The sequence below is a fragment of the Paramormyrops kingsleyae genome, chromosome 14 (assembly GCF_048594095.1).
Source record: "Paramormyrops kingsleyae isolate MSU_618 chromosome 14, PKINGS_0.4, whole genome shotgun sequence".
Taxonomy (NCBI): domain Eukaryota; kingdom Metazoa; phylum Chordata; class Actinopteri; order Osteoglossiformes; family Mormyridae; genus Paramormyrops; species Paramormyrops kingsleyae.
The window spans coordinates 14,157,386-14,182,299 of record NC_132810.1 but is presented as its reverse complement, the minus strand read 5'-3'; the positions used below and the strand labels follow the sequence as shown (position 1 = coordinate 14,182,299).

Genomic DNA, 24,914 nt, shown 5'->3' with positions numbered 1-24,914 from the left:
CCGCTAACTGCACAACAGGATGTGACACCTGTCGATATCAGGAGTCGCCCCCCAGCTCAAACGTCAACGAAACCTAAACCGCAGCTTAAGTGGGGGGTGGGGACTGCAGGGGCAGGTGAGGGTCACAGGCACAACCTCTGTACCGACAAACACGGCTCAGGTGGATACCGGGTGCGGGGGGGGGGGGGCACTGTGACACAGAGTGCTGGGCTGACTGACCGAACACCTCCCCAGGCGCCCCACCCCTCGAGGGGAAGGATGCATTACCATGACGACTTGCGGTAATCAATGCTGTTGACACAGAGTTGAGAGGGTGTGGCTGCGTAGCGAGGTAAGGTGGCGAGGTGAGATATGACAGCTCTCTGACTGCCGCCTCAACATGAAGACAAGCTCTATGTGTGTGGGTCTGTGTCTGTGTCTATATCTGTGTGTCTGTCTGTGTCTGTCTGTCTGTGTCTGTGTGTCTATATCTGTGTGTCTGTCTGTGTCTGTCTGTGTGTGACTGTGTTTCTATATCTGTGTGTCTATATCTGTGTGTCTGTGTCTGTCTGTGTCTGTGTGTCTATATCTGTGTTTCTATATCTGTGTGTCTATATCTGTGTCTGTCTGTCTGTGTGTGTCTGTCTGTGTCTGTCTATCTGTGTGTGTGTGTCTGTCTGTCTGTGTCTGTGTGTCTGTCTGTGTGTGTCTGTGTGTGTTGAGGACACACTCCCAGCACCTTGGGATGCCAGGTGCCGTGACTGAGCCACTCGGGCTGCACATCTTTGTGGGAGGGGGGCATGTCATACGTAGCTACACTAACCCCAGGGCAGGAATGTTTCTGGGATGTTTGCTGGATGAGAGGTGTCCTGTTCTCAATGCGCCTGTTCACCCAAAAGTGGAGTGTAAACACAAGCCTCTCACTCCTGCATATTACAACTGCAGAAAAATGTAAGTTGACCCCACATCTGGATTTTCCCGCAATCTCTGGAAAACGCCCCCTCCAGTCCAGGGCCCGCTGATCTGGCCAGCCCCACCCCAAGTGAAAAAAGACGAAAAAGATTTATTATCGTAAGAAGCTTTCGGGAAAAACACTGCAGCTGGAGGGAGATGGGGACCCCGGCACAGTGCCATCAGACGCCCGGTTACTGCCTGCCAGCGCTGGGTAAACAGGAAGCAGTTTGGCTGTGTGGTCTGGGCCACGCGCTTTGCTTTTTCTGGAAAAGGACTGCAGTTAGTGCGCCTTAACTGGGGCAGCACGGCCTCCGCGATCTACCCCGGGGGTGTGGGAGCTGGAACAGCACGCAGTACGCACCAGGGCCTGCAGCTTCCCTCACGCGCTGAGCGTTCTCACGTCACACAGTCGTCAGCTTATCACTGCTCCGCCAGAGCAGGGATCAGGGGGCTGGTGTCCCGGAGCTGACGCACGAAACTACTGAACTACTCTTTTGTTTGCTGGCTTGTTCTCTGAAGATCTGGACTGTCCTAATGTGGAGCTCTGCGTGGGACCCTTACCTTAACCATTCTACCACTGCGAGGGTGTGGGGGGGGGGGGGGGGTCCCGGCCTGGCCGTCTGACCACCCACCGCTATCCCAGACTAACACCTGCTATCAGAATCCAGCAACTCCCAACTGCCCCGTCCCCCCCCATTAGATTCAGACTGACCAGGCAGGCCCCTGGACCCCCCATCGAAATGGGGCCTGTGGTCCATGCCATTGCCGTGACGTTTCTGTGAATGAATCAGGCGGCTGGTTGGCGTCATGCACATCACACACCATGCCTGGATCCACTGGGTCATCTGCCCAGTGGGGGGGGGGCTGCTTTCCCACTGTCACTGTCATCATTCTGTGTTTAAAGTGTCCCCCAGAAGCAGCGTCTTCATTTACAGCATCAAAGAGGGGGGGGGGGTCACACCTGTCATGTTACCCCCGCCCCTCTTCATTTCCAACACACGCTCATGCCTGTTGACTGGGGTAGGAAGCTCCCCGCCCCCAGCACCACACAGCACAGCCTTTGTGTGCCTCCCTGGACTTTGCATATCGCGTGGAGCCTCTGTGTGAAATGAAAATCAGCTGAAGCCACCACCAAAAACACACCCCCAACCCCAGCGCCACCCCCCTGGCCGTAAACCAGTGACTGGCTCCCACTAAGTGTCAGTAAAGGCCAGAATAGGTCACATTACACACCCTCTGGTGAGACCACGTCATCACATTTTCCCAATACTAGCTGCACGTACCCGATACTGGTTGCGAGTATCTGATACTGACTGTGTATTCCCGATGCTGCCTGTGAGTATCTGATACTATGTATTCCCGATACTGGTTGGGAGTATCTGATACTGACTGTGTATTCCCGATGCTGCCTGTGAGTATCTGATACTATGTATTCCCGATACTGGTTGTGAGTATCTGATACTATGTATTCCCAATGCTGCCTGTAAGCACCTGATACTGACTGTGTATTCCCGATGCTGCCTGTGAGTACCTGATACTGACTGTGTGTTCCCGATGCTGCCTGTGAGTACCTGATACTGACTGTGTATTCCCGATGCTGCCTGTGAGTACCTGATACTGACTGTGTATTCCCGATGCTGCCTGTGAGTACCTGATACTGACTGTGTGTTCCCGATGCTGCCTGTGAGTACCTGATACTGACTGTGTGTTCCCGATGCTGCCTGTGAGTACCTGATACTGACTGTGTGTTCCCGATGCTGCCTGTGAGTACCTGATATTGTTTGTACATACTCAATCCTGATTGTGAGTATCTGATACCGGCCATGTGTACCTGATACTGCCTGTGAGTATCTGATACCAACTGCACATATACAATACCACCGACTGTGCATGTGCTAAACTGGCTGTATGTAGCAGATACCGGTTCCGGGTTCCAAATACCAGCTGTGCGTACCCAATACTAGATCAAAGTACTAGATATCTTCTGAGTATTTGTCAGCTCAGAGCATCTCTGTGCTGGGAAAGTGCCTCACAAACAGCTGCTCTTCTGGTTTCTCCTCCACTACATGTGGCACACGGACCAGTATGGGATCCAGAGCCGCTGGGACCCAGCCTCTTCTCTGACCCCTCCCCCATCCCTCTTTCCCTCTCTTTTAGCTCTCCTCCCGCTGTTCTCTCTGTTTCTATTTTGTGGTTTCACACAGAACCTTCACAAGCTGTGGCAACTGACTGGCACTGGATTGGCTGCTTGTGACCATGTGACCAGGCCCGGTAGAACTGCAAGCTGTAGTCTATGGTAAGTTTAAAGATGACGTACTAGCCCCTCCTACGACTGCCATCCTTCTCCTGAGACACACACACACACACACACACACACACCTTTCCCCTTTGCCCCTGCGGGACCTGGTTTGGCTGTCTCTGAGCGATCAGCCCGGCACTCTGTGTGTGTGTGTGCGTGTGTGTGTGTGTGTGTCAGACAGGCGAATCCGGTCTTGCCCTGTGAGGCGCCGAGCCTGACGGGACATTCTGCTTGCCACAGGATTCCCAGGCACCCCGTCAGGTTTCCTCACCTGAATGTGCAGGAGTGCTGTGCCCCCCCTTCCCACCAGGGGCCCCGTTTGCAGACAGCCCGCAGGGTACGCTGGGTGTGTCTCTCACTGCCTGCTTAGTGCCAGTGATGATTCAGCAGGACAGCTTCTCCCTGCGCATGGGCCGCAGTCCACCCCAGACCCCTACTCGCTGGGACTCTGATTTACTTAATGATTCACCTTAATTAACACCCCCCCCCCCCCCCCCCCATCAGCACCACAGTAACAGGCACCACCCTCAGCTGGATCTACATGAACAGTGAAGGAGAGACAGGCAGCTGGTGAGTTAACACTCCAGGTCAGCGGCCTGCCCTGTTCAGCCGACCGCCCCCCCCCCCCCGCCCCCCCGGCATCTCCGCGTTTGTGGCTTAGTGACACTTGGCCTGCTTAGTGCTTGTGGGCAGCCTGGATAATCCTTAATGGATTTGAGAGATTGCTTTGTGCCCCATCAATAACATCACCAGTCTGGACCCGGATGTTCCAGGTTCCTGCTCCCCACTCACGGGAATCTCGCCCCTTTGCAACCAAACATTGGAGAATCTGGTCTGGCTTCCTCGGATTTATAATCACGTGACGTGTTCCTGGCCAACGCCTGTCAGAGGGATTGTGGGTACTCACGCCTGGGCTCTCTAGGTCCATCCACGGTCACCTTGATGGCGCGATGGTAAGTGGCCACTTGCGGTGGACTGGTGAATACTGTGATCGTCAGGGTGAAGCTCTTTCCTAAAGTCGGGAGGATTCAAGCGAAAACCATTGGATCAGTTACCGGTCCGGCATCGATCACCTACACCAGAGCTGCACGGTGCCCAATACCGGGCGCTCCTAATTCAGATTTCATCACATCCTAATAGGCTTCACATTAACTCCATAATTAGTAGGAAATTAACAAATGCCGCAGTGAAGACAGATAAAATGAAAGACACGTAAAAACCACGTCGATTTAGCGAGAGTCAAGAGAAACGCGAATAATGCCGTCTACTTTACGTACTGGAGCTCCGGTTAATGCGAGGCTGGCGGGACACTCTGCCGCCCCCCACCCCCCAGTCAGTGCAGAGGGTCCCCCGCTCAGCACGCATATGGCGCCTTTATAAAAGGGATCTCTTGTTAAGAAACTGCAAAGGGATCCTGCAGCGGAGTAATTGAATGCAGAAATGAAAGGTACTTTTAATTCAGAGAGGGGAACATTTTCCATTCATCAGTCTGCAACTATATGAGTATAACATTTAAAGAAAAACTGCGGGGCAGGACCGAGGCCAGGAGGGAAGAGAGGAAAATAAACACGTGAAGGAATCTGAACTATTTCAACGGGAGATTTTCAAAAACGTGTCCTTAAAACATAAAGCAAAAACTAAACGTGGCAATTTTTACTTTGTAAATGAAGATGTAAACAATGTTTTTGGTTTTTTTTGTGTCTGAAAGGTATTTAAATATTTATACTTAAAAGCGTTGATGGATGAAGAAATTTTGTTGTAAAACTATAGTGGCAATTAAGTAATGTTTAAGTAAAATAGTTTGACGTTTAAATACAATCAATATTTAAAAGTGCAATTATAAATGTTTTATTATTACTCATTACTCAGAAACGCCAAGATTTCAATTGTGCGTCACCGTGACGCGTCCCACCTTCTTGTGTGCGCCGTGTCAAATTCTCTAAATTAGTATGTCAAATTTCAGAATCTAAAAAATATTTGTCCCTAGTAAATATTTTATCCGTGTGACAAACACATATTTTATTGTGTAATTCAATGAAAATAATTATTGTGCTCAAATTTCTCTTGCAGTAACCGATCATTACGATGAAAGAAGAGAATAACTGAGCGATGTTTTGCACACCTCGCCCGCTCCTTCCCACGAACCGCAGGTCGTTGAATCTGGCGACCTGGTTCTTCATGACGGCGGAGGCGTTCCTCAACTCCGCCGAGTAGTTCTCATCATTACCGGCCATCACCGTGACCAGCGTCCCGTCAGGAACATCGCCGAGCGCCACCACCTGAAGGCGGATCCAGCTGTCAGTGCCCCGAATCACGGACCAACGAACATCACAGGTCATTTACAATCATGCTCATAAATGTAATCGTTCTACCGTGATGATTTCATGTAGGCCTATCTGAGCATATTTATTTAAAATTATTAGCGTTGCTTACAGATTAAACCCAGAGAAATATTAGTTTACTTAATATAAACAAACTAAATAAAAAACCTTTCGCATGCATGTAATATATTGAGGCACAAAACGCATAAAGTGTACGTATTATTTTTACGAGGAAGTGAAGGGATCTCTTATATAGTTTGTAAGAAGTGAACGAATCAGAAATTGATCCTACTATTAAACTGTTATTAAAATGCAGACTTTAAATTCTAATAACTATGAATTAATAGCTTTTAAAATACCATGACCGACACGTATATACACAGCTCGCTCTGATTAATTTAACCGAAAGTTAACAATTGGAAAGGAATGTTTTTATAACAAATAATTTAATGAGCGCCTTTATCACTTTGCTGAACCATAGTACAAAACACTACGCGAGGGCACGACTCGTCGGCGGCGGTGTTGCGCTTCCACGTCTATCAAGAAGACCGCAATCAAATTATTTTAGTTGACTTTACCCACATAGCAAATTTCATTCTGTGACCCACACCGCTACCCGCAAAAATTCTCATTTGAAGAACATAAGCTGTTTGATGAAGCCTTTCTCTCCACATCCCGACACGGTTAGCACGCCAACGCAGCACGGCTAACTTCCACCTTTACATTTATTCAATAATTTTCTTCGACGTGATATTTTTCAAATAATGAAATGACTGATGTTTAGTGCTTTTGTACTTTTTGAGGACATGTAGTGATTTACCATGTTTATGCAAAGATTCGCCGACCATTGTATTACTTATTAAGCGCCAATTTATCATAACGTATATATATATATATATATATATATATATATATATATATATATATATATATATATATATACATACATACATACACACATATATATATACACAGACCAGTGGCATTTCCCAACTTAAGTGTTTCAATTTAAAATTTCCAGACAGCTGGTCCGGAAAGTGCATCTGATCAGCATCACCTCAGTAACATGGTAAAAGGAATTTTGTTGGATGTCTGCACTTGCAAAATGTTAATAATTATGTTATTAAAGGATTTTAGGCCCCGGTTGTAGTATATGCATGTGTAAAATACGGCATTCTCAGTATAATAAGTTTCTGATCAAATCCCATTATGCACTGTAATATCTGCTGTTCCTGTGCCACGGTCCGTCAAGCGGAATTTACAAACTCAAATCTCTGATATTTTATGCACGTTTAGGATCTCATATCCACTTTGGAAGTAAGTGCGATAATGAATTGGTCGAGCCATTTCAGGCCAAATGCGCACGTGAAACAGTTATTCGTATTTTTCTTTATAAAAATGCCCCCAATCTATTAGAGAACGAGAAAAACGCGCATTTTCCTTACCTTGAATGCCACAGGCAGCGTTTTGTTACACCGCCAATGCGACGGCAGCACGGAGCAGAGAAAGTTCGGGCTGTCCGTGCGAACCAGCTCGCCTGCGTGGTCCGCCAGCACGTCCACCACAGTACGGGCTTCGTTACGAGCTCTCACCGGTCCCGGAGTGCCCATGGGCCCGGTGCCGTCTCCGATCTTGCTGCAGGGGAACGACGTCGAAGGCGGTGTGAACCGTCTGGTAGTTGTTGGGTCTACGGGAATATGCATCACAACAACTCGGTCAGTCCTTCTGAAACTGGCCTTTATATGTTGTCTTGTGCGCTTTCAAAGGCTGGTTCCTTGTCCCCGTACGGATTCTCTGCTCCAATCTGGCGGTCCGCTTTTTTGGAAAGTTCCCGTAAAGTCCAGCGGGCTTGCAGCGTTGGAACCGAGATCGCGGCGCTGTTGACCGTGCTGCTGTGCCTAGTGCTCAGCAGTGCGCCGAATTGTCTCTCGGCGCTTTCTGTGCGGATGTAGAGTTACTGAGACGCCAATAAAAGGGGGAAAAACGCTCGGTCTCCGGCGCTCCGCTTACAGCTTGGGGTGTTAAAGCGCGAGCAGCATCGCTTGCCTTCTTGCTTTTCTCACAGTCTGCAGAGCAAGTAGAAAACCGCAACTCCGACCCTTTTCCGCAGCGGTTTTTTAATCTTGTTGCCTATGCAAATCGTGTGCACTTTCTATTCTGCACCTGATGCTACTCTTTTACAAAACATTATATTGCTAGTCAAATGTTTCTAGACTGATGCACATATAAGAGCAAAAGCTACAAAATACCACACTTTTAAAATAGTCGCTTTAAAACGAAAGTCCAGTTTTATGACAGGTTCTGCAGAACAGCCACTTAGTTTCTTTTTATTTAATTTCCATTGAAAACGCAAACTACGTGTAGTCCACCAGTCTTGCAACACATTTAGAAACAATTGTATCGGATGGCTGCCGGCGCGCCTTATCGCTGAGTTCACACCAACGCTTATCGCCCTGCGACGCGCTTCTGTCAGTCTTTCTACAAAACGCAGGGAGACGCTCTCTGCCTCCCGACGCTCTTCCCTGTGGAAATCCGCAAATTGCAGCCGTCCCGAGCGCTATTTCATGATTAATTTAAAACCACGATGCTTAGTAATACACGTATATATTTGTTCAGTCGTCTTTTTGTCTTCTTCCGCGACGAATACAACTATCTTGACAGTCAGCGACGAGTTCCTTATCTGATTGTAAATTCAGACAAGGTCAAAAATGACTACAGGTCTCGTCTAAATTCTTGCCCTCTTCCGTATCCAATAGAGGTCTTTGTTCTGCAATTTGCGAGAAGCGTAATTCCGTTTCGCAGCGTTTGCTGGGGAAGCCAACAAAGACGCGCTCTCTTTTTGCGCTTAGCTGCAAGGTGGTGCAAGAGGGAAAAGTGCCGTAATATTATTTACTCAAGTGAGCGGAGTTTGTGGCGGCCGCAGATTGGCGACGCCTTCCGCCAATGGGCCGCCTGGGCCGGGCTATCACAAGCCAATCATACGCTTTCAAATGCGAGCCCATTCAGTCGTGCGCTGATAACTCTTCGCTTATCACATTTATTTTCATTTATTCTTACCAACCGCTCTTCGCTTTGCTCTTTGCGTAATATACTGCTGTTTATTTGATTAAAAACATCCACTTTTTAAATTAAATAGTGTGTTAGGCGCATTTTTGAGGGAAGTTTAATCAGATGTTTAATCTTTATCCTATGATTTAATTATGTTCTCTACTTGTATATCTTACATTATACAGTTAATTTAGCCTTTACTTTTAGCTAATTTAGGTGTAGTAAGCGTCGCAGTAAATGTCATACAAAGTTGTACCACGAATGACAGCAAACCTTACATAAAGACGATGCTTCTCTCTTAAGTGTACCGTTACCTGCTGCTAAAATCTAGCGTTTTGAGTTTCGGCCGATGTTTTATGTGTTACATCACGAAGCTTTGACACCTGCGATATTTAAGATCAAACGCATTAATTATCTGTGTAGATTTGGTTGTGTGCATTTCGTGACCAATGACATCCTGGTCAAGGAGTTTCATTTACGGGTGGATTTATGGGTAGATCACAAAAACGTGTTTGTGATCCTCATAAAAATTATTTAATAACACACACACACACACACGGAAGAATACATTTCATATAAATTATTAGGATTTCATATATTTTCGTGACGTTCAGGCTAAATTTGTAGACATTTTCGTTTATTATCAATTAAAACCGAAGCGTTAAGATTCAAGAGAGCGCAACAACTACAGCGTATTTTCAGGATTTTATATTTTAAATATAAAATATAAATACGGCAACAGTACTTCTGTACAGCTTCCACCAAGGTTCTCAAATATGTATTTACTATTTACTATTTATTGTTTACTAGTTACTTTGTGTGCACAGATTAGAATGTAATTAAATCTCTGTGGCTCTGTGCGCGCGTTACTTCTTCGTGTCCTCATAGAATCGCGTTATTTACCGATTAAAAGTGATTACAATAATGCGTAACAAGTCACACCAAAACCTCCTAATTAAACAGTCGCATCCTTTAGTTTGATTTTCTTGTATTTATTATATTAGTTATATAGAAATTAGTAATATTTAATTTTCAAAAGGCACTGTTTGTAATTTTGTATCGATACATCAAACATGATAACATGTAAAATAATTTAAAAATGCAAAGTTGAATAATTTGCCGTGATGTGGGGGTGTAATGTTAGGATATTTATTAGTGGGAGTTCTGTGCCGAACAGGTTATTAAGACGGTATCCTGTGCCGAGCACCACGCCCTGGCGCGTGAAGGCGAACCGCGTGGCCATGCGGGGGGTTGGACGCTAGTTGGCGCGTTTGTCGTTTGAAAGAAGTCAGCAGTTTAAAGCGCGGATTTCCTCCGTACGTTCGCACACTTCAGCGTCGGAAAGAATTTGGGGCGAAACATTTTAAACAAAGAGCTAAACATACTTATTTTTAAAATTTCGTTTGTAGCATAAAGTAAATATGACCAAAATGATCAAAAAACACACGTAAATGTAATTTTTTTGATCATATACAAAATAATACCCAATATATGCCTTTATTTTAAATTAATTCGCTACAATAATTTATACATAACATATATATCGTTAATATTGCATAAATACATCTCGAAAAATGGATGGAAAATTTAACTAAGTACATATGGCGAATACTTTTTTCTATTAATTCATATTCTGAATTTTAATTAATGAGGCTGCGCCAAAAAACGTCACCATCTGCTAATTAACAGACATAAAAATCGATAAAAAATACATTTGTACAGTAAATTTCGTTCTCGACTGTATGATAGAATCGTTTGTCGGTTTAACTATTAATCGAATATTTAAAATTAAGGTTACCCTCATTACAAATGTTGTGCTTTCCCTCAAAAAACGTTTTGAAAACGCCAGATAATCACAGACGAACATTTTGTTGTATGCAGCTCAGTAAAACGTAAATCAGTAGTAGAAAATAACACTTTTCAAAAGGCAGCAAAGACTGTGTTTGCGGCTTCAGCCTCGCGCGGTCAAATTCTCATTTAAAACCAATAATTAGCAATTCTTCAGGAGCTCCCTATAGTGTGAAATGAAAAATGTGTCTTGAACAGACACACCCGAGTCGGTCTGGGATAAAACCAGGGAAATACAAGCGACGTGCTTCTCTTAAAGATCAAACAGGAGTTAAATGAGTCAGCCGGGATAGCCGCTAAGGTTGCGAGATGAACCGTTTAGAACTTTAGATCATAGCAACAGACTGCATGTCTGACTCAGACAGATTTTCCACTTTCCTCTTCTTTATTTTGATTTTTTAATTCCCCTTGTTACCCATGGTATTATAGAGTTCATAAATATTTCAATTATATTTATATTTGAGTTACATTCCTGATATGCAAATATAAAAATACAAAATATTTAAGCGTTAAGTTCAGTGTTTTACAATACTGACATGTAACTCTTCCCTTTCCGTTTGTATAATAATTATATATTTCTTTTAAACATATTGAATATGATTCGATGAAAAGCCCATTTAGAGGTAAAAAGTTAAAGTTAAAAACGAATTCCTTTAAAGGTCGGTGATTAGTAAGATTTGTTTGTTTTCTTTGTAAGTAAAATGCGCTTTATATCACGTGGGGTCATAGACTGAAAATAAAAGAAGCCCCGGGCCGGCTGCGCTCACCGCACGAGCCAGGGGAAGCGTACCGCGCCAGAGGTGCCTGGCCTCGCGCTTGTCTGGATCCCCTGCGGCGATGGGTGCCGATCCAGCGCGTGCTGGAGCAGTGTAGATGTGTTCTGCGTGTTTTTATTGCCCTGCAGGGTAGGTAGGCACTGCGGGTTTATTTTTGACCGACCGAGTCTGAGCGGTCTGTAGGTTTGTGGGATTGGCGGTGAAATGGGCAGATAACCCCTTTTCACGCGTGCCGAGGGCTAGTCATAAATTAGTCATTTAAAACAAAGTAATATTACTGGTGACGTTTTCTAAGCTGTTTATGCATTATAGAAAGGCATAAACCGTCCAGCGCAGTAGTAATAATAATTATAATCATTTTTGATTACCATCGTTCGTAAGTAGTATGATAAATTACATTAAATTCTACAAAAAATCGTGCCGTTATTTCGTCGACGCTCGCTCCATTTCCCTCAGATAACTGAGGGACGCCCACTAAATTTTGAATCACTCTTTTCGACATGATGACTCCCCAGAGCGGCCAAGCACGCCCCCTCCACCCCTCCAGATTTTATAAGGGAAACACCAACAAACATTTTCATCAGCAACTTCTTAGCTGGAAGCTATGTGTAGACACACAGATGACTAACGCAGAAGGATTTAAAAGATGGCGATATCTCGTAAACAGAACCCTAGGCGAAGAAAATGGGCGTGATGAGAGACACTGTGCAATAATTAAGTAGGCCTATAGTTATTTGTAATCGCGCGGTCTGCCGCCAAAATATCATCAGCTAAGATTAGCAAAAGCCTTAATGCTGAAGGATGCGGAGGTTTTTCATTGGGGTGGCCGGTGTTGGGAGAAAGCGGACAACGAGAGCGCGATACGCTTTTACCCGTTATTCACTCTCATATATAGGCTTATTATACAGTGTGTGTGTGTGTGTGTGTGTATGTGGAGAGAGAGAGATGCGTTATTGTTTTCTGTAATATCAGCAGTCTAATTCCGATAATTTGCAAACAACTTGCGACATGACAGGCATACCCGTATAAACCTGGTTTAAAATTATTCTGCTGGAAAGTGATTTTTAAATAGACTATGTATATGATCATTAAAGATGCCTTGTCTTTCGGAAAGTTTATCTGCTTTATCCAACTGTTCGAGACCCTTGTGGCTCCTCTAGTAATATCAGCTATGAATTTGATCTATTTGTAGGCCCAGAAAAGGTCCGCCGTGGCCACGACATCGCTGATATTTCAGCCCGTCATCCCGTCCTGCCTCCCTCCATTATTAATGTCAAACCGCAGGCGAAACGAAGCTGCACACCAGTCATATGAACCTGTCATACTTAGACTCCAGCATTTCAACAGCAGTTTATTCGGTTTCAGCCGCACGGATCCGTGTGCTGAACGATTTTTAATGATCCGCGCTGGGTTCCGATGAGATACCCCACTGATATTTAATACAGTATTTAGGCTATCGTGGACTTAGGCTACTATCCCTTTCTTTAAAATCCGATGAACAGAGCAGCGTGCGCCTTATTTGAACATACTCAGCTTCTGCCCTTTTATTTGCTCTGTTTTACGGTCATTTACCGGGAGAATACAGTGGTCTCTATGCTCACGTCGCTTGTCATCTGGACTCTTCAGATGCCGTTATCTTTTCGGCTTTTCGCTCTAAAAGGGAACGCGGTACTATTAGCAGTGTTGTGAATGTTATGTGGGTCTTAGATTGTGGTTATGCACGCTAACCATTTTCTGTCTCTAGAAAGTCCAAATATACAGCTTTTCCTCTGAGGCTTTGACGCCCACTAAATCATTAGAAGAAACTTCTTAAACACCCAGAGTTCGCTTATTTTGATAAGGTCACGGACTTCTCACATTTAGAAATTATTTTAATTAATTACATAATTTTACCCGCTCCGGTTAAAACCTGTGGAAGCCAATAACGCGTGAAGAAATAAGTCTGCGGCCAAGGCGGTTGGGGGTCGTTGAGAAATAGGTAGGCTGCTTTCGCCTCATCTACTTACTATTTCTTCACCGCTTAACTAAGTGATAGTCCGGCGGTACACGTAACACGGACTGTAGCTGAGCTGTTATCTTCGTCCTTCCGTCAGGCCTGGAAGACCTGAGCCGGGACCGGTGCCCGGCATATTTTTTTATTAATGCTTTGCCGTCCTGAGAGACCGGTATTCACTTATGACGAGTGATTTTCTTCATTCGCCCCCGGTTGTGTGCAGATATCATATGACTGCATCTTATTTTGTTATGATGGCTTTGTTTCTTAGCGAAACATAGGCCTACTATCTTTATGGAAATATGAATCAGATTGATCATACAGGCCTACACCAATGAGCCATTTCCAGTTTGTACAAACAGGCCTATTCCGGTGACGTATTCATTTAAAACCAGTACAAGGGAAATTAGAAATAGTTTGAAGCTAAGAGATGACATAAGACGAAGATGCCTATTATTAGCGCTACGCCTGTGCTAATCGGAGGGCCGGAGCGGCGCGTTTCTTCCGAAAGCAGTTGGTATTCCCAAATTAAGGTGCTCAGGAGTTAAAAAAAAAAACAGATGTTTATTTATTTTTAATATTCTCACTTTTCAGAATAAGACGTGAAATTAGTTATTTTTATAGATGACCAAACAAGGAATACCTTTACCAAAAAATAAACTTGCCGAAGATCAATATAGAGTACAATGAACAGTTATTACAAATATGCCTCCATTTACACAATTAACCGAATTTAATGGCAGTAAAATGATATAACCGACTAAATAAAAGCCGTGACATTTACGAGTTAAGAATTCAAGAATTAACGTGGCTTTCAGAGATGTTGCTTTTTCGCGGTTCTGTCTAAAATGAGACGGCTAAAACATTTAGTGCAAAAATGGCAATTTTACACACGGTATGTTTTCTTTGTGAAATTTCAAAGGCGCTTCCTCTGCTGTCATGTGGAGCAGTGTGACACTGTCACTGGCATGTCACCGCAGATGCGACGCTGGCGTGCGGCCGTGTGTCTGTAATTTCCTGCTTTTTAACGGACATGTCTCGTCTCAGAGGTGACTCAGTGAGGGTGTCTCTTATCTGCAAGAGGCAGAATGGGCCCCTTTGTGCTCCACTCCGTTTTTGTTTAGTGTTTAAATATCGTTATTTAGATTTTGTAATTTATGCATATATATTACATAAAATGATGAACGAGATCTTGACATGCTCTAGACCAGAAACTAATTATCGTGTTAAAGACGTGACCGGCTAAAATACTGCAGTGACTGTGAGCAGACCGGGAGCTTTCACGACATAGGCTACTCCGTTTATGCGTTTACCTCCCCGACGTTTTAATGCCGTTGCATCGTAATGCACCTTCGCGTGTGGGAATGGCTTTCCTGTCTGTGCGCCAAGTCGCTTCACGGATTAGATAATCTATTTATGATTGGGTAAAAGCGGGCTAGCCAGTCTAAACTGGAGACTGCGGCAGGGACCTGCGCGCTGTCTCCAGACCTCCCCCTCCAGTGACTGCCACGCCATCACCAAAGACCATAAGAAATATTCTAGCTGTATGTGGGATGTTTTTTTTGGTCATACTGAGCATGTCCGTTTGTCACACACTATGTACTCTTCATTATTCCATTCCCCGTCAACAGTCACGATTCTATTCAGGGTAAATTTCACATTTTTTTTCACAGTCACTGATCTGAAGCCACAGTGCTTTGGACAAACGTGTCCTCACGTCAAGTACAAGGAAATGTGTGAATACGGTGCCTCAGAGGCCAGAGCATGATGTATCCACACTTAAACTCTAGAGGGGGCTACTGAGTCTCTGCTGGCTGACTATGCTGCTGATGGCTACCCTGTTAATGGTTGCTGAAGTCACTGGAGCTGCACTGGCCTGTAAGGGGGGTGCAGGTGCCAGCAGACAGAGACCCTTTGCAGGAGCCGTGGGAGGTGAACTCCCCGTAGGAGGTGAACTCCCCGTAGGAGGTGAACTTCTCGTGGGAATCTGACACTGAGCCTAGCCTAAAGCAGTGGTTTGACAGCGCTTGCACAGTGGAGATGAAATAGGCATCCTGAGCAGGCCCATGTCCTCACCAGGAACGCAGTGATGCAGAGCCCTAACCTTAAGGCACAGCGCCCCCTAGAGGAGGGACCCCCTTCACATCAAGCTGCTTCTCACTTTGCTCACGCTAAGAGTTTATCCTAAACAGGAGGGAGGCTGAGGGCCGGAGAGGCCCTTTGTCACTGTGTCACCTGCATGGATGGATGGACAATGAGCAGCTGGCACGGCGCTGCCAGCTCTCTAGGCACCATGCGAGCCGGAGGCGGCGCCGAGTAGCCCCGTGACCTCTGACCTTTGCCCGACAGCAGGCTGAGCCGTCAGTGCAGCTGGCCAATCAACACTGGTGTGCTGCTGGCGAGCTGTTGGTGACTTGTCACCACAGGATTTGTGGCTCTGGATCCAATCAGGCGAGCCCACGGAGGAATCGCAGTTACTCTCTCCCCCGTCTGCATCTGACTGTCTCTGTCTGTCTCTGGTCATGGCTTCTGATGCCATGAACGCAATCTGTAATCTATAGTAATTGCATGTTGCAGAAAAACATTTTTCCGCTGCGATAATCGCTACAAGATGTTGCTCAGCGTTGCCAGTGACAGTTACCTCCTCCCACCCGGCCGGCCAAACGCATTGACTCATTCTGTTCATCGCACACAGAGCCGTTTATTGCCGCCAGTGATGGTGGCTTGACGGGGAGGCGGGGGCTTCTTCCAGGGATGGACCGAGAGGGCTTGACCCACCGCCACTGAAGTCAAAATGTCTGTTTTTTGGCCTGACGGAGCTGAGTGTGAGGAAAATGCCATCCTCAGTGTCTGGCGAGGCTTGTGTTTCACTCCTGGCTGTATCAGGAAAAAGATCCAGCTTCCAGAGCCCCTCAGCAGGACCAGGAGCAACCCTTCCTCAAAAGCGGAGCCCATTCTGGGCTTCCCGGGAATCCTGTGTTTCCCAAATCCTGCAGCAAACTACTTTCAGATACTTTTGAAGTCATTTTCCAACAGTGATACTTAAAAATGATTCATGAATACATATGAGTACCATCATTTATAAAACAGTGATATCCAGTCCATGGCTGAAATGAATACTTTGAATCGTAAGACATGAAAGTAAATCCCAGACTAATCTCCTCTCCCTGAAACATCTTGCAGTGAATTTCTAAGCAGCGACCAGCTACTGACCATACAGTCCATCGCTCAGGGTCACGTCAGAGGATCAGCATGAACCTGGGGCCAGAGCGAATGGCCAGGCTGCGGACTGACTGCACCCACAGAAACACAGGCTGGTCATGGTGTTTCACCTCCACCTGAAAGCGTGGCTGAGTGACCATCAGGGACCAGGACCTCAGCTTCCTGGCTACATGTCAGCGGTAAACCTAGGGACACACTGGTGTGTGTGTGTGTATGTGTGTGTGTGTGTGTGTGTGTGTGTGACCGGCACCACGCTCACTGTTTGAGGGAAGATGGATCCTCAGCTGATTGGCTGTCAGAAGCTGAGTCACATGAAAAATTGCATGAATGCTCTCCCCCTCTGCAAATGCTCTGATCACCCAGAGAGACCCCCCCCGCCCCCCATCTTCTGAACCTTAACTTTTCAGAGATACTTCTACGCTTTGGCCAGGGCTCATCAATCTGCCCCGTCAGTGTTAAGTGTGCACAGAGATGAAACACAGGCCCCTTTGAAGGAGGATATCGATTTCAGGCAGGAGTGGAAGCTGGTCACCGCGCTGCTTCCGAAGAACGTGCCGGACTGCGAAAATCTGAGCAAAACCAAAGCTGCGCTGGCAGAGGGCGGCTAATAAAACCGATATAGAAACAGCATAAAAACAGTCCAGAGGTGGGGATGGGGGGGGGAGCAGCCCAGAGGCGGGACGAGGGAGCAACGGGAGGTACGAGGGAGCAAAGGGAGGTACGAGGGAGCAGTGGGGGGGACGAGGGAGCAGTGGGGGGGGGGGGTAGCAGCCCAGAGAAGGAACAAGGGAACAGCGGGGGGGTATGGGGGAGCAGAGGGGGGGTATGAGGGAGCAGCGGGAGGTACGAGGGAGCAGCCCAGAGGCGGGATGAGGGAGTAGTGGGGGGGGACGAGGGAGTAGCGGGGGGGGGTTGTAATTCTGTCTGCTCCTGAAACAGAATGGCACGTGAGCTGAGCGGTATGGAGCGGCCGCCCGGAGCAGCTGCTGCCATGCTGCTAGGCGAGTGTGCGGGGGGGGGGGGGGAGGGCGGGGCCATGCGGCCTGCGTGTTCCTGTGGCCCCAGACCGAGCCCTGCGTTCTGCACCAAACCAGGCAGCAATCTCTCAGGAGCCCCAGGAACAGCAAGGGGCCCCTATCAGCACATCACATCCTCCTCGCCACGTCTCCAGGATGGCAGAGAGAGAACACTCTTCCAGTGTTCTCTTGTCCTCCATCTCTTCACTGGAAACAGAGGCTGAAAGGTTGGAGGTTGAGGCTCGGAGGATGTAAAGAATGCAAACGAAGCAGCTGCCAGCAAGGCTGTCTGTGGCAGGCGGAGATTTGCATTGTGGGATATTGCTGAGGCTAATGAATGAATGATCAGACGTGGTGCTGGGAACGATTACAGAAACCTCTGAGATTGTTTCAGTTCGAGGCCTGATTCACAACCATCACACAGAGATGAGTCTCAGACCTTTGATGTGCCTGCTCTCCCAGGCCCACCCCCGCCTCCAACCCCCCCCAACAGTGCCCCCGCCTCTCATTCTGAGTAAACCCTGTGCCAGTCATCTAAGCACAGATACAGCAGCCTCTGTCACACGCTTTGATTTTTTAAACCATGTGTTCAATAACCTTCCACCTCCTCAGAAACAGATACCCACTCACACGTACACATACACTCACAGTGCCAGCACACAGACACACACACACACACACACACACAGTGCCACACTCACGTGTCACCCTTCACCCCCCAAAGAGTTAGTGTGTGAGAACACAGGCCGTGTGATACCTGTGTCTCCAGCCCTGTGCCCCAAGTTGCTTTCTGGCGTGTGAAGAGCGGTCGCCCTGTTCTCGGCCAGCACCCTGCCACTTCCAGTCCTTCTTTTCATCGGGACCATTTCCGGTTTGAGCTTATCGGGCAGCATCCGGGTTGGGCCCCTAGGGCCCATCTGCACTCCCTCTGTGGACCCCGAGATGCCGTGAGCTTCCTCCATGGGCCCCCACTGGGCTCCCGTCCTCTCATTTGTGAGAAAAGCCCTCCCAAATCAGATTGATCAACCTCAGAGCAGACAGCGAGGAGGAAGCTGGCGAGAGCCGCACTTCTGCCCGGCTCAAGCTCAGAAATTGGAGAACTGAGGAGCAGCAGTTGGGCTGCAGCTGCGCAGACAGCAAGTGGGGTTACTCTGGGTCAGCGCACGCTCTGTAGATACACACCTACTAGATGTGACGCGCCTGCACCTGGTGAAATGCCACGTAAAGTGCTGCAGTCAAACTGACAGAAACAAAGCGGCAGAGAGACAGGCTCTACCATGGCTGGTCGGCTCTCTGCAAAGGCGTGCAGCCGGCCTGACAGCGTGGCTTCCAGCACTAATGCTCTGTGCTCTGGCATTGTGGGAATGCTGCACATCACTGCCTCCACGGTCCAGCATGCTTGTACGTCTGCTCCAAGAATATGTGCATTACTCTTCTGTGTGCGAGTGAAGTGTGATTAATCATCAGACAAACTGATAATAGCAAAAGCCAAAAAAAGGATTAGACCCAGTGCTCGTGTGTACGGGGTTAGACCCTGTGCTCGTGTGTACGGGGTTAGACCCTGTGCTCGTGTGTACGATGTTAGACCCTGTGCTCGTGTGTACGGGGTTAGACCCTGTGCTCGTGTGTATGATGTTAGACCCTGTGCTCGTGTGTACGGGGTTAGACCCTGTGCTCGTGTGTACGGGGTTAGACCCTGTGCTCGTGTGTATGATGTTAGACCCTGTGCTCGTGTGTACGGGGTTAGACCCTGTGCTCGTGTGTAAGGGGTTAGACCCTGTGCTCGTGTGTACGGGGTTAGACCCTGTGCTCGTGTGTACGGGGTTAGACCCTGTGCTCGTGTGTATGATGTTAGACCCTGTGCTCGTGTGTACGGGGTTAGACCCTGTGCTCGTGTGTACGGGGTTAAAGATCTGCCCTGTAACACTGAGGAAACTCCAGCGCTGACTGCCTGGAGCTGCTCACATCCTATCATTAGCACTTTTTGGTAACGCTGTGATTAGGGTTTTTTTCATGGGTTTGGTACGAGGCACCGGCTTTGGGCCAGAGAATGACAGCTCAGTGGAAGCTGCACTCGCACTCCCAGGGTCCGACTCACAGTCACGTTTCAGACTTCACTCCAGACACGCAGAGACACGCACGCACTCTGCCTTGTGTCATTGTTCCCCCCGGGTGATGTCCATGTGCCTGCTCTGTCCCTGGGAGCTGTGGTTTAGCCCCAAGTCATGGTTCCTCTGCAGAATTGTAGCTTGTAGCCCGGCGGTGAGGCGGAGGAGGGGAACAGCATATTAGGAACCAAGGCAGAGCACTGTCAGACCGTCGGTCTGTATTCTCGCTTCCTTGTGCTGCCCTGGCCGCGGGGTTTCAGTCACTCAGCCATGGCTCCCAAGGGCGCTTAATGCAATAAATGTCAATAATGTAATAAATGGCTAATAATATAACTTATTACATTATTGTCAAAAAGTTAACATTGGTTTGGAAAGGTATTTCATTACTGGCATTTATTACAGTTTTGGCTTCTATGTACGTGTGCGTATCCTTTGTATGTATCCCCTGCAGGTATCCCCTGTGCGTATCCCCTATGCGTATCCCCTGTACATATATGTGCCTTACAACATGTGTATCTGCGCTTTGACAGGGCCAGGATGAGGGGAACCTTATGGACGGCAGCCAAACCCCCAGCTGAGGACATCACTGTCTGTGAAGGCTGGCAGCCCAGTACGTATCCCCTGCACGTATCACTGTCTGTGAAGGCTGGCAGCCCAGTACGTATCCCCTGCACGTATCACTGTCTGTGAAGGCTGGCAGCAAATCAGCCTCTGGGAGAATGGAGTTGGCTAGAAGGTGGAGAATGAGGCTGCTGGTGCTGGGGACAGTCTGAGCCCCCGTCACTGACACAGCCGGTGCATGTCGCTGTGTCTCTGCTATGCTTTCACGCGTCTCTCTCCCTGATCCCGTCGTCGCCAAGTTGTCCCGAGGGCAGTACAGTCACCCTCCACCACCAACACCCGCAGTCTCTGTCCCTCCTCAGAACTGGCTATCCAGTGTCCTCAGCAGGTTCCTGCTTCATCGTGCAGAGCGGCGTGCCACGCGTGGAGTGTATGCGCACTCTCTCTCTCTCTATCCCTCCCTTCCTCCTGCTGCATGGCTCACTGGATTTTCCACTTGATATCCCCGCTAACTGGAGATCTAGGTGGCCCAGCCATGGTGGAGAATGATGCTTTTTTATGTACCTCATATTTACTGTGTCATTAACATGCAATTTAGTGATGATGCAACAGCATGAGAATTGGAGGATTTCCATGGTTTAAGAAGCTGCTGGCCATAAACCAGATGACAGAACTGGAAACCAGCCCTGACTGTGGGCTGCTGACCAATGATTGGCTGAGGGCGGCCCTGCCAGCTCAATGGCTGTTCTTGTCTTACTAACTGAATTCCTGGCTGTGTCCAAACAGTATATAAAATAAAAAGGAAAACCCCTAGTACTTGGGTGTTTTTTTCTATCAGCGGAACAGAATTGATATTCTAAGCATTTCCATCTCATTATCCAATTAGAAAGTTCTTCCTTCCTAACGTCTAGTCGTCATCGTTCAAGGCTGGCTTTGCCTGGCAGATATGTTTTCCACACTAGGCATTCTTGGTTAAAATAGCCCGTCTAGACGTTACGAATTCTGTTGACAGCTGAACTTGCCATATCTCAATGAGCCGCTGCATTCTGCCTGGCTGGCCATTTCTGGGTCAGGGACAGACAGAGATGTACCGCGGGTCAGGGACAGACAGAGATGTACCGCGGGTCAGGGTGAGACAGAGATGTAACGCGGGTCAGGGACAGACAGAGATGTACCGCGGGTCAGGGACAGACAGAGATGCACCGCGGGTCAGGGTGAGACAGAGATGTAACGCGGGTCAGGGACAGACAGAGACGTACCGCGGGTCAGGGACAGACAGAGATGTAACGCGGGTCAGGGACAGACAGAGACGTACCGTGGGTCAGGGACAGACAGAGACGTAACGCGGGTCAGGGACAGACAGAGACGTAACGCGGGTCAGGGACAGACAGAGACGTACCGCGGGTCAGGGACAGACAGAGACGTACCGCGGGTCAGGGACAGACAGAGACGTACCGCGGGTCAGGGACAGACAGAGACGTAACGCGGGTCAGGGACAGACAGAGACGTACCGCGGGTCAGGGACAGACAGAGACGTACCGCGGGTCAGGGACAGACAGAGACGTAACGCGGGTCAGGGACAGACAGAGACGTAACGCGGGTCAGGGACAGACAGAGACGTAATGCGGGTCAGGGACAGACAGAGATGTAACGCGGGTCAGGGACAGACAGAGATGTGCCGCGGGTCAGGGACAGACAGAGACGTACCGCGGGTCAGGGACAGACAGAGACGTAACGTGGGTCAGGGACAGACAGAGATGTAACGCGGGTCAGGGACAGACAGAGATGTGCCGCGGGTCAGGGACAGACAGAGACGTACCGCGGGTCAGGGACAGACAGAGACGTACCGCGGGTCAGGGACAGACAGAGATGTACCGCGGGTCAGGGACAGACAGAGATGTACCGCGGGTCTGAAGTGCTTTCAAGGACCTTATTATATCAGAAGTGGTTATGGGAGCATGAAATAGTTTGTCACGCAGTCCGCGTGGAAGTGAACAGCAGCTATGCTGCTGTAACAAGGCTTTTTAGTCTTTCTGCTAAGTGCTGGTTGTCACTCGAACCTGGATCCCTGCGGGCCTGCAGCTCTATCTGGGGCATTATGAGGCCTGGGCTATACGGAAGGAGGCATGGCCTTATGGCGGCGATGGCGCGGAGCAGTGTGCTGTCTGCATCAGATTAGCGTCCCTTCTCACAAGCAATGCACCATCTTTCGGACGGCGTGCTTCCGTTTCACCAGGGTCTGGTGAGTACCGCGTCCCCCCCCGCCCCCATAAAAGGGGCCGGATCTTATCGCCTTGTCAGGTTGTGCTGTGTCTCCCACCCGCACCTCAGCCCCCTCAGGGCCTCAACTGACCCCCCCCCCCCCCCAAAGTGTTTTAGGAGTGCTGCACACACGTGTAAATTTAAACATGACAGTGTGCATGTCCCGCCTGTGCTGGTGACACATTCAGGCTCCATCTTGATCTCACTTATGAGACGTCATCTCATCCTCTGCCTTCTCTGGGCCAGAACATTTATATTTATGAATCATTTCCGACACATCTAACCCCATCTTTACTGTGTGAAACGCTTCTGCGCCGTGATAGACCCTAGAGAGACGCACTAAAAGCACAAAAAAATTATAAACCACTTGTAAAGAGGAAACAATAAATTTTTCTAAATATCTGTGTGTCCCGCGTTCACAGAGCTGCAGTGTGTGCGCCTGTGTGCAGGGGAGGGGGCTCTGTCAGCCTGGAGCACTGGAAAAATACCCTGCAAACAATTATGGTGTGACGCTGCACTTCTTTAGCGGCCCCTAATTAACGCGGAGCTGCAGCAGCCGCAGGCAGTTGGTGCCACTCCGCTTTTTGGGCTTTCCGCCTGTGGATGTCGCTCCAGAGTGTCTTTAGGGCCCCGGTGCACCTGTGTCCGTGGTGCAGGTGTGGAGCCATCGCTGCCCTGTCACGCTTTCTCATTAAACGTGAGTCCAGTGCCAAAGAGTGACTGCTAGCCCAGTGCCAAATCTAATGGCAGGGGGTTGCCATGGAAACAGAGCCAGCGTCACCGCTACGATGACCCTGGCTTCCGCCTGTGATAACGGGTGGGAAGCTGGATCCCTGGACCTGTTGCTCACTTTCCCTCCCTTCCACTTCTCATTGTTTTCTCCCCCCCCGACGTCACGACTCTGTTCCCAGGCACTTATGTGTCACGTTGCCATCAAGGCGGTTTTCTGAGCCAGGCGCCAAGCAGAACACGAGAGGAAAGCGGACAGCGCCCCCGCTGTGGGGAGAAGGGGGCTCGGGGGTGCAGGCCGGGCGGGGTACAGGGTATGGGGACTCACCTCTCAAGAAGCTGCTGGAGTAGTTGGAGAAGGAGTCAAAAATGCTGTTAGATGCCATTCTGGCTGGTAGCACAGCCTGGGCTGCTGTCCGTGCCGACGTCTTTGCCAGGGTCCGCGTTGCTGTTCGTGCCGGCGTTTGTGCCAGGGTCCGTGCTGGTGCTGGTGTGTGGCTCTGGCAGTTGGCAGTGCTCGTCTTGTGGCAGGAAGAGCGGGTGGCACAGAGAGAGAGACAGAGAACGACAGACGAGGCTTGTCTCTTAGTGAGGCTTTGCTTTGGGATCCTTCGCTACATCCTGTCAGCTTCACTGCAGGCGACATCATGCGAAGGGAAAGTAGCGGGGTTGATGGCGAGATGGCAGGCGGGGTCGGGGGCGCGGCGAGACTCACCGGGGCCGGAGGGGTCCCTGCAGGCTCGGCTGGGTTTAGCTTCAGGTGGCTCTTGGTGGCGGACGCGGCCTCCCTCACACATCGACGAGGCGACTCCCAGGTCCTGTTGGTTGGGTCGGAGCTCTCTGCCGTCACATGTCACATGAGGTCACACGGGCCTCCCCATCTCCCTTGCTCTCTCTCCCTCCCTCTCTCTCTGTCTCTCTCTCTCTGTTTCTTGCTCTCTCTCTAATTCCCTCCTTTTTAACTTTAGAAAGTGCCGGCGTTTCATTGGCTCTCCGCCTCAGCCTTGTGGCTTTCTGTCCTGTCACACAGGGACACTTTCAAGTGGCGCCCCAACAAATATGAAGAACTCAAAACTTGAAAGTGCTATAAAAGACAGAGAGGGAGAGAGAGAAAGAGAGCGACAAAAGAAGAGTGCAAAAGAAAAAGAAAGCAAGCCCTGGGAGGTGGGAACTAGGTCTGGGGGTTGTCGATGGGAACTAGAGGATGGGGCTGTATCTGTGTGTGTGTGTGTGTGTGTGTGTGTCTATGTGTGTGTGTGTGTGTGTGTGTCTATGTGTGTGTGTGTGTGTGTGTGTCTATGTGTGTGTGTGTGTGTCTATGTGTGGTTTCAGGCCTCCAAACCAACTCTCCACCCTCACTTACCACTTGATAGTATCACAGCCCCAAGTCTCACTGGCAATGCCAGGCAGAGAACCAAGGTCCACCTGGGATCCTGATGGTGGCAAAGGAGCTGGACCAAAGCCAGCCTGTAGTCTACATTAAACCCAGCAGGTGAAGAAATAAACTTACTTAGAAGAACCATTTACGTCAGTCTGAAGAACTGAATAGGAGCAGCTGTGCGTCTGTATGTGTGTATGCGGGTGAGTGAGTGTGTGTGTAGGTGAGTGTGTGTGTGCTTGGGGTGAGTTTGTGTGAGTGTGTATGTGGTGTACATCTGTGTGTAGGTGAGTGTGTGTGTGCATCTGTATGTGTGTATGCGGGTGAGTGTGTGTGTGTGTGTGTGTGTAGGTGAGTGTGTGTGTGCTTGGGGTGAGTTTGTGTGAGTGTGTATGTGGTGTACATCTGTGTGTAGGTGAG

At 48.6% G+C, this 24,914-nt stretch overlaps 1 protein-coding gene across 1 annotated transcript in view; it reads right to left on the bottom strand.

Annotated features, from left to right (window-relative positions):
- runx3 (RUNX family transcription factor 3) overlaps positions 1–24,165 on the bottom strand; it is a 36,662-nt gene extending 12,497 nt beyond the window's left edge. The window contains exons 1-5 of the mRNA XM_023842494.2: positions 23,832–24,165; positions 23,445–23,637; positions 6,999–7,240; positions 5,355–5,511; positions 4,140–4,244 (exon numbers count right to left, since the gene is read on the bottom strand). Of these exons, the coding sequence (XP_023698262.1) occupies positions 4,140–4,244; positions 5,355–5,511; positions 6,999–7,240; positions 23,445–23,502 (562 nt within the window). The 5' untranslated portion in view covers positions 23,503–23,637; positions 23,832–24,165. The remainder of the gene's footprint in view (positions 1–4,139; positions 4,245–5,354; positions 5,512–6,998; positions 7,241–23,444; positions 23,638–23,831) is intronic.
- Positions 24,166–24,914: the final 749 nt, after the last annotated feature.